This window comes from Mesocricetus auratus, unplaced genomic scaffold (genome assembly GCF_017639785.1).
Source record: "Mesocricetus auratus isolate SY011 unplaced genomic scaffold, BCM_Maur_2.0 Super-Scaffold_100014, whole genome shotgun sequence".
NCBI classification, from domain to species: Eukaryota; Metazoa; Chordata; class Mammalia; order Rodentia; family Cricetidae; genus Mesocricetus; species Mesocricetus auratus.
Window position 1 is genome coordinate 18,278,042 of NW_024429197.1, and position 17,553 is coordinate 18,295,594.

Genomic DNA, 17,553 nt, shown 5'->3' on the forward strand with positions numbered 1-17,553 from the left:
CTGCACCAGTTTACTGGAGGAAACAGTTACATGGATACATGTTTTGAGGTTGACAAGGCAGCCATTTCCGCTTTGAAATAAGAGACTGAAGGCTGGGGATATGCTCGATGATAGAGCGCTTTGCCTAGCGTGTGTGACGGTTCAATCCCCATTTCTACTAGCAAGAAGGAAGGATGGAAGGGGCATGTCCTCTACACACTTCACCCCACTGCATGTGCTTATTTATGAGTAATACTTACAATCTGTTCTTGGTTCTGTGGCGAACCGGTGGCACCGTTCAGTATCCACTGTAAGTTCTGCTCTCCCATGACCAGGCTGGACTGCAGGATTGCCGTGTTGGGAGTTGGGGTGATGGTTATGGTGGGATTACTAGTTAGGACAGAGTTGGCACCCAGGGGCAGAGTCTGGACCATAGCAGGCAGGGGCTCAGTAGTACTTTGTGGTGGGGCTGGTGCTGCCACGGCTGATGCCACTGCTGTTGCTGCTGATGCAGGAGCCCCAGCAACAACAGAAAGTCCTGGTACGATGGACTGGGGTGGCACCTGGGGGTGCGGAAGAAACTCTTGATGATTAGCAGCAAACTGTGTGCTGTGGGGAACAGGCACTTCTGGAGGTTGTAAGAGAGCAGGGGGGCCGCCAAATGCAGCTGGCTGGGAACCAGGTCCTAGGGCGGGAGCAGGTGGAGGAGCGGACGGAGCTGAGGCTGGTAGCAAAGGCTGGGGTGGCTCAGAGATGCCAGGCTGCAGTACAAGTGGAAGGGATAAAGATGCTGAATTTCCTGCAGGTGGTGGAACATCATTGACAGACTCTGCGTCACCATTAAAACTTTCAATCAAGGCAGCTGGCAAGGAAAAGAAAAAGAAACATGTATCCATATCCCAAGCGTCACAGGCACCACAAAAAAAGTCTTTATGGGCCTATCACTTCACTGCTAGCTAGCCTGGCTTCCTGATCAAGCACACTTTATAAAGACGGGAACTAAGTAAACAAAACAAAAGTATCCTGTGGCTCTTCAGCAAGGAGAAGAGACAAGCTTTTCGGGATGATTAGTCAGAAGACATCTGGCAGTGGAAAGCTGTACTGTACAGACATTCCATTCCAGCAGTGCTATGCACACGTCAGCAGCCTCATTTGTGGGTCCCACACACTCATGAACGGAGTGGCACACTAAAGGAAAAAAGTTCACAGGTCTCACTGTTCTTTGAAATCCAACAAGAGATTGAAAAGGAGACCTTCCCCGAGCATCATGGGAAGTCAGGAAAGGATGGATTGAAAAGTGAAAACATACCTGTCTGCAGAGGGTCATCCTGAATTGCAGAGTCATCTGAACTCTGGAACATTGATTCAAAGATGATTGCTGGTGAAATTGTGCTGAGGTCCTGGTCCTGGGTCTGACAGGGAGAGAGGTGAGAGTCGTCATCCTGAGAGAGTCTCCCCTTGGGGATATACACAAAGCAGGGGAACTAGAATGACCTTCCTATAGGCTTCAGGCTCCTATCTCCCTTTTGTAGGTACTGAACCCAGTGCCCTCAGACCAGCCTTCCACTCCCGAGCTCAATTTTTTTTCTTTTGAGACAGGGGCTCATTAAATGGCTCAAGCCGGTCTGGAACTGATCCTACTGCCTTGGTCTTTGAGCCCTGGGATCACAGGTGTGGACCATCATGGCCAGTATTCATCTCCACCTCCTGCAAAGGAACATGTGTTTCCCTGCAACTGAGTCATGAAGCATCAGCAGCTCTGCCCTGCAACTGGATGACCAGATTTTGTATGAAGTGTCTCTGGAATGTGGTACACGCACAGGGATGCGGTTTTTACAGTGAATCATCAGACACAAGGAGCTGTGATGGAGACTATGGGCTCTACAAAGCCTGGAATGTTTACTCCAGTGCATTTTAAAAGTGGAGGCTTCTCAGAATGGGATGGGGCTTGGGTGCACCCTGGACCCACATGCTGCTAACAACCATCTGTAACTCTAGTTCCAGGGGTTTTAATTCCCTCTTCTGACCTCCATGGACAATCGTCATGCAGTGTGCAAGCAAAACACTCATGTACATAAAAGCAAATCTAAATCAGCCGGGCATTGGTGGCACACGCCTTTAATCCCAGCACTCAGGAGGCGGAGGCAGGCCAATGTCTGTGAGTTCAAGGCCAGCCTGGTCTACAGGACAGCCTCCAAAACAATACAGAGAACTCTGTCTCGAAAAACCAAAAATAAAGTAAATCCAAATCTTGTAAACCTTGCTTTAAAAGATCTAATCCTACATACAAATGAAATTATAGTCTGAATATTACTGCTATAATTTGCCTCATGGAAACTCTTGTTAAATGAGCCAAAATGATCCCCTTTTAAAAAAACAGAAAGGAACTCATGCTAGGGCTTAAGCCCCATAAAGCTTAGGGAGTGGGGATCAGGTAGGGTCACTGCAGAGGTTAACACTCAGTGCTACTGGCTTCACAAAAAGGGAACAGGTGGCCAGGTGTTGGTGTCGCCCCCCTTTAATCCCAGCACTGGGATCTCTGTGAATTCTAGGACAGGCTCCAAGGCAATACAGAGAAACCCTGTCTTGAAAAAAACGGGAAGAGGCCAGGCCTGACAGCACAACCTTTAATCCAAGCAATTGGGAATCAGAGGTGAGTGGACCTTTGTCAGTTCCAGGCTAGCCTGCTCTACATAGTGAGTTTCAGGGTAGCCTGTCTGAAAAAAAAAAAAAAAAGTAAAGAGACCAGGACATACACATTCAACCTTCCTGCCAGAGAGGCTACCACTAAAGGCAGGGATGGCACACATCTGTTATCCCAGTATACAAGAGTCAGAGACAAGTCCAGAGATAGAAAGTCCAAGGCCAGTCCAGGTTCAAGGCTAGCCTGGCCTACATGTGGAGGATCCTGTTCCCCAAAAATAAAGGAGGGGGATTAAGGACTTAGTATGTAATATGTTTCTCATGTAGGCAGAGTACCTGTGTTTAGATGCCTAGCACCCACACCCCCACAAAAATAAATGAATAAATATAAGCATGATAATAACAGAAGGCAGATACAGTGGTGCATGTGTTTGATCCCAGCACTGGGGAGGCAGAGTCAAGAGGATTCCTGGGGCTTGCTGACCAGCCAATCTAGCCACAATGGTGAGCTCCAAGTTGAGTAAGAGATCCATCCAATCGCAAAAACTAAAGTGCATAGTGACAGAGGAAGACACCTGATGATTACCTCCGCCTCCACCAGAACGAGCATGACTGTACACACCTACACACATACATCCTTCCCATCACGACTGTACACCTGTACGCACGCATGCACGCGCGCACGCGTGCGCGCGCACACACACACACACACACCTGGCCCATCAACTTTGGGCTCCCAGAATCATGAGTCAAAGTAAATTACTTTTCTGTAAAACTTAGTCTGTGGTACTGTGTTATCAGCAATAGAAAACAGACTGAAAAGCTTCCCTGCAGTTTCCCCCTCTTCTGCAGTAGTGACATAATATCTTTCAAGGTCATGACATTCTAATATGTAATGTAAGTAATCAAACCAGTAAGAAATCAAACTAACCTAAGAACTTCAGTGACAAAAAGCCGTGGAAGCCTTATACTTCACATGCCAGAGGCCAAAGCATTTACTAAAAGGTGGAGCTGGAGAGATGGCGCAGTGGTTACGAGTCGACAATGCTCTTTCAGAGCTCAGTTCCCAGTATCCATGTCTCACAACCACCTGAGACTCAAACCCCAGAGGAAGCCAATGCCTCTGGCCTCCCTGAGTAACTGCATATACCTCTCCCACACACACACGCGCACACGCAAAATTTAACGAAATGAAAGGAAGCTACAGTTCTCCTGCCCACTGGCCACCTCAGAATTCTACATGGCAAAGCCATCTGCTCACAAAAGTCTGGGAAAGCAGGGTGACAGAAGGCTAGGGACCGGAAGTCCTGACACCCTGGAGTGGATGCACCTGAGTTGTCTGAAGACTTCAGTCAAATGCATCCTGGAACAGTGTAAGCTTAAACCCCAAAGTTTAAGTCAGGGTTAAAACACAGATTAAAAAAAAAGATTGATTTATTTTATGTATATGAGTGCTCTTTCTACATGTACACCTGCAAAACCAGAAGAGGGCAATCTACTACAGATGGCTGGGAGCCGCCATGTGGTTGCTGGGAATTGAACTCAGGACCTCTGGAAAAGCAGCCATGCTTTTACCCACTGAGCCATCTCTCCAGCCCCTAAAATACAGACTTTATGTGAACTGCAAATAAAATTGAAAGCAATCCACCCGGGCATGGTGGCTCTTGTCTATAGCCACAGAGTCCTGCAGACTAGAAGTAGGCAGGGCTGTTAAAGCTGGCCTGAGCTCCACGGTGAGGTATTGTCTCTAAAGAACAAATTTAAAAATGAGGGTGGAAAAAAGGGCAGGAAGGAGGAAGACAAAGGGAACTTCCGAATGGGTCGGTGGGTAAAGGATAAAGGGATTTGTTACACAAGTGTGAAGATCTGAGTTTGAATACCCAGAAGACACAGAAAAGCTAGACAGCAACATAAGCTTATGCAATCTCAGCATTCCACAGCCAGAGAAAAGGGAGACAGAATCCCCAGGTCAGAACCCAGTGAGCCTGATGGAAAAAACAACAGAGACCCTGCGGTCTTACAACAGGGAAGGCGAGGACCAACACCTGAGACTGAGCTCTGACTTGTACACAGTAGCACTCGTGTGTTCTCCTCAGTAACACATGTGGAGGGAGGGAGGGAGGGAGGGAAGACGGAGAGAGGGCGAGACGGGGGGGGAGGGAACGGACAGAGACAGAGAGAGTTCACTGTAAAAGAAGGGTGTGTGGCTCATGCCTATAATTCTAACACTCAGAGACAGGAGGACTGTTATGAGTTTGAGGCCAGCATGGACTGACTCTGCAGCCAGACCCTATTTCAAAAGAAGACACTGTTACAAATCAAAGTAAAACCTATCTTTGGGTGGGGCTTTGTCCCAGCTGCCATCGTATCTTCCAGGCATTCTACAGCTCTGCTTGTGGGCCAGAGAGCTCAAGGGCTGCCTTGCTGCTGTGCAGACATGGGGACTGGGGCTGTCCCCAGTGTGGAGGTCCTTAATTACAGAGCTGCTTCAGAGGCAATTAGTTATTCTACCCTGACTCCATCTGCTGTAAGAACCAAGGGGAGCCAGGTGTGTGGTGAAGGCCTTTAATCTAAGCACTTGGGAAGCAGTGACAAGAGGATCTCAAAGTCAAAACAAAACCAACAAACAAAAAGAACAAGGGAAAGCACAGTCACTGAAGGGCAGTGTGGAGCAGATGGCAGCGACCTATGCAGCAGGCACCTCTAGTTCCCTGCCCAGCTGAGTCAGGACTCAGGCCAAGGCTGTGACCTTCAGATTCTGCATGTGACCTCAAGAAGTCATGGGGGGGGGAGAGGGAGGGAGAGGGGGGGGGAGAGAGAGAAAGAGAGGGAAAGAGAGAGGGAGAGAGAGAGGGAGGGAGAGAGAGGGAGAGAGAGAAAGGAGGGGATAAAAGGACGGAAGAAAGAAAAAAAGGAAAGGAGAGAAAGAAGGGAAAGGGAAAAAGGGGAAGGGAAGGGAAGGGAAGGGAAGGGAAGGGAAGGGAAGGGACTGACATTGCTGCCTGAGCACATATAATCCCAGCACCATAGGAGGCCAAGACAAGAGAATTCCACCAGCCCTAGTTCCAGAGCAAGATGCCTGACATCTTCCTTTGACCTCATCTGTATAACATGTATGCACACACCACACATACATAAAAGAGAAAGAGAAGGAACAGAAATACTGGTTATAAAACCTAATGCCTTAGTTTTATGTTCTATTCTTGTTTCTAGAGAGACCTTCATTGTGCAGCTCTAGCTGGCCACTAAGTAAATCAACCTTAAACTTGTAGCAACTCTCCTGTCTCTGCTTTCCAAGAGCTGGGATTACAGGTGTGCAACATCACATGGGCTACAATTAAAAGAAAAAAAATTTTTGGCAGCCGGGCGTTGGTGGCGCACGCCTTTAATCCCAGCCCTCGGGAGGCAGAGGCAGGCGGATCTCTGTGAGTTCGAGGCCAACCTGGTCTACAGAGCGAGTTCCAGGACAGCCTCCAAAGCCACAGAGAAACCCTGTCTCGAAAAACCAAAAAAAAAAAAAAAAAATTGGCTTTTCTTTTTTTTTTGGTGGGGGGGCAGTTTTCAAGACAGGGTTTCTCTGTATTGTTTTGGAGGCTGTCCTGGAACTCGCTCTGTAGACCAGGCTGGCCTGGAACACACAGAGATCCACCTGCCACTGCCTCTTGAGTGCTGGGATTAAAGATGTGAGCCACCGTCACTCAGCTACAATTAATTTCTTAAGCTCGGTGTTTTGAGAGAAAAGGCAAACAGAAGCAAGCATAAAGACCAAACCATGAGAAACTCATCGCTCTGTGCTGGTGCCATGGTGTGATGACTCATCAGGCAGCACACTTATGGTATATACCCCTCTGTGCATGTACAACGCTCTTCAATAAAGGTTCCAAAACATAGAAGAAGAAAGAGGGAGGCAGGGAGAGGAAGAGTGGGAGAGAGGGAGGAAGGGTAGGTGCTGAGCCCCCACCAGGTTTCAGAGCAAAACCTGCAGCTGCAGAATTAGTAGGAATGACTCTCCAAAGCAGAGGTGAGGACAGCTGAGCTCTGGGTCAGAGCAGGAAGAACAGCAGGAGCTGTTTAGGTCCAGAAGAGCTCAGAGCTCAGCAACCAAAAGACCCAATGGCCACTCCCTGGTAGATCCAGCCTGTTCTCAAAAGGGTGGAGCAAACCAGGTTCATTTCTAGGACACATATACACATACACCCTTAAGATAATAATCTCAAAAAAAAAAAAGCTGGGTGTTGGTGGCGCACACCTTTAATCCCAGCACTCGGGAGGCAGAGGCAGGCGGATCTCTGTGAGTTCGAGGCCAGCCTGGTCTACAGAGCGAGTTCCAGGACAGCCTCCAAAGCCACAGAGAAACCCTGTCTCAAAAAAACCAAAAAAAAAAAAAAAAAAAAAAAAAAAAAAGATAATAATCTCATACACATTTACCACTTGATTACCCCAATTACTAAGAGATATCACATTAGTCTGACTGTTCCTTGGTTTTAAAGACTGAAAAACTCTTTCCAAATCTGGGCTAAACATTGAGTGCCAAGAGCAAAATAGACTAGGGGATAGGAGTCCTCTCTTGGCACAGGTAACTATGCTGGAAACAGCTGCACTTTTCACAAACTTCCTATGGTTCCCATTTATCAGGTGTCTTCCCTGGTGGCCTCAGAGCTCCCAAAAGCTTCCAAGTCTTATGCCATAGTCCTGGCCAACATGGACTTCTCAGCTATGTGATAGTTAAATGTTGGGCTTCCAGATGGCTCTGTGATAAAGAAGACTGCCCTTGCAAGTCTGATGTTCTCAGTTCAATTCCCCAGGTCCCAGAAGTTGTCTTCTGACCTCTGTATGTGTGCTGTGGCATGTATCCGTACACACAAGTGCAATATTTGTGCACACACATGGACTAAATAAATGTTACAGGAACATTGTACCCAGAAGCCTTAGGTTAGGTAACTCTTGAATATAAACTTCAGAAAATGTGTTCTGTAATATGAATGACAATCATGTGGAATATTCAATGTTTTTCACCTTTGTTCTCCAGCTTAACAGAGGGTTCTCTTCTCTTCATTGTCAAGTCTAACCTAAGAATCTTATCATGTGGCTTCTTTGCATTCCTTCAAGGGCACACATGTACAGGAACACAACATATTGTGGAGAGCAGAGGAGAACTCAGAGCGGTAAATTTCCTATTGATTTTGGAGACTCCAGAGACTAAACTCAGCTCCCCAGGCCTGAGTGACAAGCACTTTCTCCACTGAGCTGTTTTGTTAGTCCCTGGTTTTGAATTATCTGACGTAATTTTCAGTTCTAAACTTACTATTTTTTGTAGCATAGCTCCTTGAATGTACAATCTTGCTACTTGTACCTCACAAGTGTTAGGATCACAGATACTCACTTTAATGCCCAAATATCAAGGTTGGCTTGGTTTACCTTATTTATTTATCAGGAAGAAGGTCTCACTTATACAGTATAGGTTGACCACAAATTATTGGCAATCCTCCTGCCTCCAATTCCCAAGTACTAGGGTTAGAAGCATGTACCATCATACCTGGTTTCATTTTTATTTTATTTTTTCCTGGTTTCATTTTTAAATAGTTCCCATTTCTGCAGTGAGACTTCCTATTTGCATAAACATATTCACTAATGCCCATGAGCAAGTGTTAGATATGAAATCTTCTATCTGGGCTGAGGATTTAGCTCAGTGGTAGAATACTTGCCTAGCATTCCTTAGGCCTTACATTAAACAACACACACACACACACACACACACACACACACACACACACACACACACACACACACACAGAGTGAGGTGGGACGTGGAACTCAGGGCATTGTACTTGCCTAAATCCCTAGCCCCCAAGTACACTTTTGAATATCACTCTCAGCTATGCTGACTCTGTGGTTATAACGGGAGCACAAGCGCATACTCTCTATTTTCTTCTTGCTTAGAGACAGGCCTCACTGTTACTCAGAATTGTCTCAAACTGCTAGGCTCCAGTGATCCTCCTGCCTCAGTCTCCGATCAATGGGACTACAGGATCACCCAGATAAGAACTTACATTCTCACAGGTACCGCTATTGACTCTATTGACCTCCATACTTTAAGAAAAGGTTTTCCAGTTCAGTATGGTGCTCATACAGGTAGTCCCGGCATCTGGATGGCTGTAGAATCAGCCTGCCTAGATTGTCCTAAGTTCAAAACCAGCCTGAACTATACAGAGACTGTCTCAAAATACAAGACAGTTGAGAAAAGGGAGCATTTCCCCCTAACATTTCTAAGTCACTCTTCAGCCTGTGTTTAAACACATTCAGTTACATGATTCATTATGAAGAGTGACAGAAAATCTAGCCTGAGTACAAACCTCAAAATTAGTGTAGGGAAAACACGCAAACAGCTGGATCGCATAAGCTCAGACTTCATGTAGTAGTCTGTTAGCACACTGTGGAACCTGCTCGGTAAGCCCCCTTCAAATGTCCACTAAGGGGAGCTTAAAGAAGGAAACAGCCAAAGGCAGGTGAGACGCAGGGTAGAGACAAGTCCAAGTCCAGGAACCCCAAAATTCTGGCACATTGAACTAGACCCTCAAGTTCCTTGAGGCCAAACCACACATTCCTGGTTGCACTGTTGGCTGCACAGTGGCTACTGGAATGTTACTCACTGAATATTTGCCTAAATTAGTAAAATAAGAAATCTTCTGGGAGCAAAAGACCATTAAACAAATGATCTAGGCCAAAGGCATTCCCAGAGTAGAAAAGGAACCTCCACGTCAGGGACTGAACACAATCAGATCTAGGAGACTTCAGACTGGCCCTCCTTTGTTTTCAAAGAGGAATTCCTCTAGTACCCCTCCTCAGGAACACTTACAGTACTGGAATTTTCTTGCAATTCGGAATCCGTGGACAGAAGGCCCAACTCACTCAAATAAAGCGAGTGATTTGTATCCTGTGAAAGAAAAAAATTGTAATTAAACAACAAATACAATAAATGAAAATTATAGTGGCATATTCCATAATAAAATGCTTGATTACCAAGTCCTTAAGGTTCCAAATGTCTGTATGTGTCACTTAAGAAAGGGTGCACACATCCAAAGCAGGGGCTAAGTAGATAGCTCATTAAAAAGAAAACAAAAGCCAGGCATTGGTGGTGCACGCCTTTATTCCCAGCACTCGGGAGGCAGAGGCAGGGGGATCTTGAGTTCGAGGCCAGCCTGGTCTACAGAGTGAGTTCCAAAACAGCCTCCAAAGAATACAGAGAAACCCTGTCTCAAGAAAAAAAGAAAGAAAGAAAGAAAACAAAACAAACTTAAAAGAAAAATCCTTCCAATATTCTTATTAGAATATATACATTCCACCTCCAGTTCTTCTGAGGCAAGATGTCACATAACCCAGCATGGCTTCCAATTCTCTATACAGCCAGAGATGATCTTGAATTTATGACCATTCTGCCTCTACCTCCTAAGTGCTGGGACTGAAGGTACGAGACACCTGCTCAATTCTTTCTTTCTTTCTCTCTCTCTCTCTTTCTTTCTTTCTTTCTTTCTTTCTTTCTTTCTTTCTTTCTTTCTTTCCAAAGATTTATTATGTATACAGTATTCTTTCTGCATGTCTACCTCCAGGCCCGAATACCAGATCTCATTACAGATGGTTGTGAGCCACCATGTGGTTGCTGGGATTGAACTCAGGACCTCTGGAAGAACAGTCAGTGCTCTTAACCTCTGAGCCATCTCTCCAGCCTCAATTGTTTCTTAAAGTGGTTAATAGGTGTTTGTTGTTGTTTTAAGTTTAATTTTATGTGTGTTTTGTCTCCATGTATGTCTGTGTACTATGTGTGTGCTTGCTGTTCAAGGAGGCCAGAAGAGAGCTTTGGATCATTTGAGACTTGAGCTACAGACTGCAGTGAACCTCCATGAGGGTGCTGGGAATCAAACCCAGATTCTCTGGAAGAACAGTTAGTGCTCTAAACCTTTATGATTCAAGATGCAACAACAAAAAAAAGCATGAAATCAGTAATATTTGTAAAATTTCTCTCATCACATATAAAGTGATTTTACATACTCATTTATTATTCAAATAAACTGGAGAAGTATTATTTAATACTCTCATTTGAAATATGAGAAAATCGATGCTATGACAAGGGAGTGATGTGTCCAATTTGTAGCTAATTAACAGACGACAAATGTAGTGCTTCTGGCCGAGCAGTCAATTCTCCTTCCCTTAGTGTCTCCACTCGGGCTCCCCAGGTCCTCCTCAGAATGCTGCTGAGGGTTAACTGCTCAAATCCTGCTGCTCAGGCCATTCTGAACTCTGGATTCCTGAGCCACAATCCTTACCCTAAAGTGGGATCCTGCTTGTATTCAAGTGGGTCCCACACTCGCACCAATGGATGCATTCAACACACACAAACGCCCTCACTTATGCAGTCTGCTTTTCAGTTCCAGCTATCCATGGTCAACAATGAGTCAAAACTAAATCACAGAAATAAACTATCCCTGAGTTTCAAACTGCATACCACTGAGGAGTATGACGAATTCTTGGGCCATCCTATCCCATATCTCCCATATAGCCAAGGCCCTACCCGCACCAGTCACTCAGTAGTTGCCCAGGGCACCAGATCACTTGTCTTGGTGTTGCTGGCTTATGTTTAAGTAATCCTTTTTCTTTTCAAAAAAGATTTATTTTTATATCTATGTTTCAGAGCATTTCATTTGTATGTAAATAAGTTCTGGGTGCCTTAAGGCCAGAAGAGAGCTCCAGATCCCTTGGAACTAGTATTGTAAGCTACCGCTTAGGTGCTGGGAATCGAACCTGGGTCCTCTGCAAAAGCTGCAAGTGTTCTTAACTGCTGAGTCACAACTTGAGCCCCAGCAACACTTACTATCACTAACAATGGCCCCAAAGCACAAGAGCGCTACAGCAACTGAGTGTTAGAAACTGTTCCAGGCCAGTAATAAACAAAACAGTCTCTGTACCTATCAGACTTCCATTCTAGTGAAGACCAGGAAGAAGAAGAAAAAAAGACAGCACAGGCTGGGCGGTGGTGGCACACACCTTTAATCCCGGCACTCAGAGGGCAGAGGCAGGCCTCTGGCTGATGTAGGTAGGGCAGCCTGTGGAAGCTTGGCCGACACAGAGGTCCTAAACAAGGAATAGCACAATCCAGGGACACAACATACGCAGAATGACAGGGAAGATACCAGGAAAATGACCAGATAGAATCCTGTCTGGAAGACAGCTTTTGTCCGTCTGTTTTGTTGTCTCTCAGAGCCCAGTCAGGCTTTGGAACTCATGCTCCTCCTCCTCTTACACCCCTAAATGCTGGGATTACAGGCACATCCATCACACTTGGCTAGACTCTAGACATATTCTCTTGGCAGAGGGGACAGACTGTGTTAGTGGCTGTGGGATGTAAGACGAAACTCCATGACTTGGACCTCCACTAGAGAAACCTAGCTGCCTATGCTACTACATACATGCTGCAGGAGAAGCATGTCTGGACAGGTCGGGTTATAGAAGATCAATATTATCTGGGTGAAGATGTCAATGGGAGGCTGGACAGACCCAGGTTGGCACTGTCAGTGTGAAACTCGGGGCATTGCCTCAGATCAGGAGTCACCCTTTTACAGAAAGCAGGGGATGCAGGGATTCGCTCTTACAAGACCAAACACTGGTACACGCAAGGCTCAGTGTAATGACTATTTTTGGTTACATCTGGAATTAACTAACCCTCCAAACCAAAACCAAAAACAAAACAAAAAAAAACCATAAAAACAAAAACTGGACACACCTGTGAGGGATTTCTGTTTGTGTATGTGTGTGTATAACTGGATCATTTGAAGTGGAAAGATTCATTTCTTTCTTTTTTTGTTTTTCCAGACAGGGTTTGTTTCTCTGTCTTGTTTTGGACCCTGTCCTGGAGCTCGCTTGGTAGACCAGGCTGGTCTCAAACTCACAGAGATCTGCCTGCCTCTGCCTCCCAGTGTTGGGATTAAAGGCGTGCACCACCACCACCCACATTACCATTCATAACAGTAGCAAAATTACAGTTATGAAGTAGCAAGGAAAATAATTTTATGGTTGGGGGTCACCACAACATGAGGAACTATATTAAAAGGTTGCAGCATTAAGAAGGGTGAGAACCGCTGACCTTTTGAGGCGGGAAGATTCACCTCTAATCTGGGCCTATATAAAGGACATGGAAGATGGAAGCTCTCTTTTGCCTGCCTCCTCCTACCCTTGCTACCAAGTCCATTTCACTGGCATTAGAGCCTACTTCTTCAGGATTCTGGCGCATACTAAGACCAGCTGAGACATCCAGCCTTGTGGACTGAAAAAAATACCGGATTCTTGCACTTTCTGAGGTGTATGTATGTATATGTATGTGTGTATATACATGTATGTAAGTATACTGGTTAGTACACTCAGTGTCACTTACAGTTCAAGTCTCTGTGCTGCTACGAAACAAGAACCCGATTCTGACCTAAAGAGAGCAGTTCTTGCCCGGTTTATCAGATGAAGAACCTGAGGTGCCCAGAAGTAGCTACCTCAGGTCATGCTCTTAGTGACAGAAGAATGGCTTGAACTGGGGCTGGTAAGCACAGAAGCTACCCTCTTCATAACTAGCAGCACCTTGTCTCAGCAATGCTGACTTAAGAGACTGGCACTGGAGTCACAGTGTCTGCCTAAGTCACGCTCATATCAAGCTATGCAGACCTTGGCAAATTATTTAATTTCTCCTTGCTCTAAGGTTTTTGGTTTTGTTTTGGGTTTGTTTTTTCCAGACAGGGTTTCCCTGTGTAGCTTTGGAGCCTGTTCTGGAACTAGCTCTTGTAGACCAGGCTGGTCTCGAACTCACAGAGATCCGCCTGCCTCTGCCTCCCAGTGTTGGGATTAAAGGCGTGCGCCACCACCACCTGGCTGCTCTAAGGGTTCTTAATCAGTAATGTGGGAATGGTGACAATATGAAGTTGTGAGCAAGGCAGCACCTAGAACAGACTCAGGCACATACTCAACATTCAGCCAATACTAGTTACTACAGCCTTACTAACAACTCAGAGTCCTTCCATGGCTTATTTTCTGTGTTGGGGGCGGTGCCACAGCACACATGTGGAGGTCAGAGAACAACTTGCAGGAGTTGGGTCCCTCCTTCACCATGGCTTAGGGAATCACACTCAGGCCTCAGCACCTTGACCCACTGAGCCGTCTAACCAGCACTGAGAAAGAGCTTTAAAAAGGACCCTTGTTTAAAAACTAGAAACCACAGGCTTCTGAGTGTGCCGCCTCTCGAAAAATATACAGTTTATTTCATACTGCCTGAGTTTCGTTGTTCCAAAGGGGACCGATGAATAAGTTAGCCTGGAGCTGGGGGAAATCCAGGCGGGAGGACTAAAAGCAGTAGAGATGGTCCCTGCTGCCCCAGGCCAGGCAGAGAGCCTCTGGCAGAGAGTGAACAGGGAAGGATCCAGAGCACATGAGGTGGCCGTCTGGGGAGTGGGGAGAATGGGAAACCTACTTAGCCATTCCAACACTCTGGCAAAAAGCAGAAGTGGATCAATCCCAGATCATTCTAAGGGAGAGTTGACCACACCCTCAACGAGCCCCATCTCTTCATCCACAAAGTAGGGAGATAATGGATTACTCACTTTCTAGTGCTAACAGATATGGGTCACCAAACCTACCAAACTAGAAAGAGCAAGAGGGCTGGCAAGATGCTTAGTAGGTACAGGCTCCTGCTACCAAGGCTGTGGCCTGAGTTCAATCCTTGTGCCCCACATGGTGGAAGGAGAGAACCAACTTCCATGACTGCACTCCAATTAAAATGTCAAAAAGAAAGGGCAAGCAACAGTTACCATCCTAAGATCTTTCTAAAATGGAGCTGTAGGAGAACAAGATGGACAGACTTAGAAAGAATAACAAATGGAGCCGGGCGGTGGTGGCGCCCGCCTTTAACCACAGCTTGGGCGCTGGGCGGTGGTGGCGCCGGCCTTTAACCCCAGCTTGGGTGCTGGGCAGTGGTGGCGCACGCCTTTAACCCCAGCTTGGTACAGTTCCAGGACAGCCTAGGCTGCAAAGAGAAACCCTGTCTTGAAAACCCAAAGGGACAGGGAGGTGGGGGAACAAAAGGAAAAAGGATAACAAATGAGAGGGCTCAGAGTTTAAGAGAGAGATGGCTCAATGGTTAAGAGCACTTGCTGTTCTTGCAGAGGACCCAGGTTCAATTCCCAGCACCCACACGTGGTTCTCAACCAGCTGTACCTCCAGTTCCAGGGGATCTAATGCCCCCTTCTAGCTTCCAAGAGTACCAAGCACACAGGTAGTATATATATACACATGCAAGTAAATACCCATCCACATAAAATAAAAATATCTAAAACAAACAAACAAAAAAAAACAACAAAGCAAACCTCCTAAAACTTACAGGGCCCCCCTCTGCAGCTCAGTGTCTTAAGGCAGGTGCTCTCAAACCTTTTATTCTTCAGACAATCAAAGGGCAGGGAACCCTCCAGACTAAACCTGGCTTTCTGATTTTGACAAACATGTGAGGCAATATTAGTTTCCATTCCAAACATAGTACAAACTTATCACCTACTGCAGTCACAAACATACCATGTCCATAATACCAGTATATGAAAGACTGAGGTAGAATTACCATGGGTTCGATAAGACTTTTGTCTCAAAACAAAACAAAACTCCAAACCACTGGGCTGGAGTGATAGCTCAGTCCATAGATTTCAAGCCCCCAAACCTATGGTTTTTTGTTTTTTTAAAGCTGGGGGCGTGGTGCACACTTATAATCTGTACACTGGGAAGACATGAGACAGGACTCCTGAAGCTCTCTGGATGGTCAGCCTAGTCTACTTAGCAAGATCCATGCCAACGTGAGAGCCTGTCACAAAAGAATAAAAGGAGAGGCACAGACAGCAGTTGAAGAGCAGCACTTAAGCACATCCTCTGAGCTCAGGCGGTGGCATGTGAGGGCTATGCTACCCAATATGTACCCTTACATCCATGAACACACATGGGACTGGGGGCACCAACTCTGCCTAGGCCTTGGAAAGCCAGTCAATGGCACCTTCAACCCACGCCTGCTGGACAGGAACACAGCAGGGCTCAGCAGATGAACAGGGAGGCTAAGTGACATTTTTGGCTCTCACCATGCCATGGCAGAGGCACACAGATCCTAACTCATTTTTTCCCCCTCTAGGTAACAGAAGACTCAACAGCTGCAAACAACTTCCGCCCTGCGGTGTCCAGATCAGATTGGAGAGAAGAGCATACCTCTGACCCGTTGTGCTGTGGAAGTGCACTGTATGCGGTTCCTTTGTTATCGTGACCTTTCATGTGACTTTTGAGACTGTACTGAGTGCTAAATGTCTTCTCACAGCCATTACTGGGGCAGAAGAAGGGTCTTTCGCCTGCAGGAATGAAAAAGTCATGTTAGTTTCACCACCAGGCAAGCTCTCCCTTCTAACCCAGAGAAGGTCTGAACAAGAGCTGTTGCCAACTAAACCAACCAGTGTGGACTTTTCCATTTAAAACCCATTGAGAGGAGAGCAGCAGCAGTGGCCTGTGCCTCCTGGAGGCCTACAGAGAAGGCTGCTGCTTCCTCACACCTCTCCCAAAGGTTATCTGGTTTTATGGCTTCAGGCTGAATTCCTGACTCAGTCCTTACACCCTTCATAAAGAGACACAGGCAATATAGGCGAAAGCCACGCTGACTGTGCTCCCTCTCTCTTCCTCGCTTTACAGGTTTCAAGAGAAACCTGGCCAGGTCTGCTGAAGTTTAAAGGAAAACTGGAAATAATGCCAGGCATGGCAGCCACACCTTCAATCTCAGCTCTGAGGTGTCAGAGGCAGGTTGAACTCTCCAGTTCTAGGCTAACCTGGTCTACCAAAGCAGTTCCAGGACAGTCAAGGCTACACAGAGAGATCCTGTCTTAAAAACCAAAAACAAGAAAAAAGAAAAGAAAAATGGAGATCAGCCTCCACTTACCAGTGTGCGTACGGACGTGAGTTTTAAGGTGGTGGCTTGCTGCAAATGCTTTTCCACAGCCATCATGATCACATCTAGTTGTTTAAGAAGAGACAAGCGAGAGTCATTCGGTGAGAGAGCTTTATTTTGCCTGGGAATCTTGTGCATGCACACTAGAGCAATGTGTGGAACACTAAGATCACATCCGTCATAGCTGTTTTAGAGATGGGAATGAGAGCACTTGGGAAGAAAACAAAAACACGGGTAGAGGTGCCACCAAGCCTGATGTTATGGGTTCGAGTCCCTGGAACCCACATGATAGGAGAGAAACAATCGTATCAAGTTGTCCTCTGATTGTGTGTACTGACACACACACTAAAATAATGAATTAATAAATAAATCGATGTAACAAAAAGGGAAAGGAAAAGTGGCAGATCTGGAATGAGTAGGAGCTGAGAGTCCGAGATAGGCATCTCTTGGCCTCTCGGTAAGGCAAGTGTTGAGAGTATCCCAACACTAAAAATCTAAGTAAGCTGGGGCAGTAGTGGTGCATACCTTTAATCCCAGGACTTGGGTGGCAGAGGCAAGTATATCTCTGTGAGTTTGAGGCCAGTCTGGTCTACAGAGCTAGCTCCAGGGCAGCTAGTGCTATTGCTACACAGAGAAACCCTGTCTCGAAAAAAAAAAAAAATCTGACCAAGCAAAGGACAGAACTGTGCTGACAGTGAGAATCTACAAAGAAAATCTATGGCCACTGAATTATTATGCATACTAAGGGTGGGTAAAGAGAGTTGGGACTATAAACACATATCTGTAATTCTAGCACCCAAGAGGATAGGGCAGGAGGAGGAGACTCATAAATTCACAGATAGTTAGGCTACAGAGTGAACCCTGTCTCAAAAGGGTGTGTTGTGTACACACACACACACACACACACACACACACACACACACACACACACACACACACAC

At 46.1% G+C, this 17,553-nt stretch overlaps 1 protein-coding gene across 2 annotated transcripts in view; it reads right to left on the reverse strand.

Annotated features, from left to right (window-relative positions):
- Positions 1 to 17,553, reverse strand: part of Mtf1 (metal regulatory transcription factor 1) — a 45,608-nt gene that overhangs the window by 6,461 nt on the left and 21,594 nt on the right. For both annotated transcript variants that reach the window (XM_013123876.3, XM_005084358.4), the window contains exons 5-9: positions 16,604 to 16,677; positions 15,889 to 16,025; positions 9,479 to 9,556; positions 1,289 to 1,391; positions 240 to 841 (exon numbers count right to left, since the gene is read on the reverse strand). In XM_013123876.3, the coding sequence (XP_012979330.1) occupies positions 240 to 841; positions 1,289 to 1,391; positions 9,479 to 9,556; positions 15,889 to 16,025; positions 16,604 to 16,677 (994 nt within the window). The remainder of the gene's footprint in view (positions 1 to 239; positions 842 to 1,288; positions 1,392 to 9,478; positions 9,557 to 15,888; positions 16,026 to 16,603; positions 16,678 to 17,553) is intronic.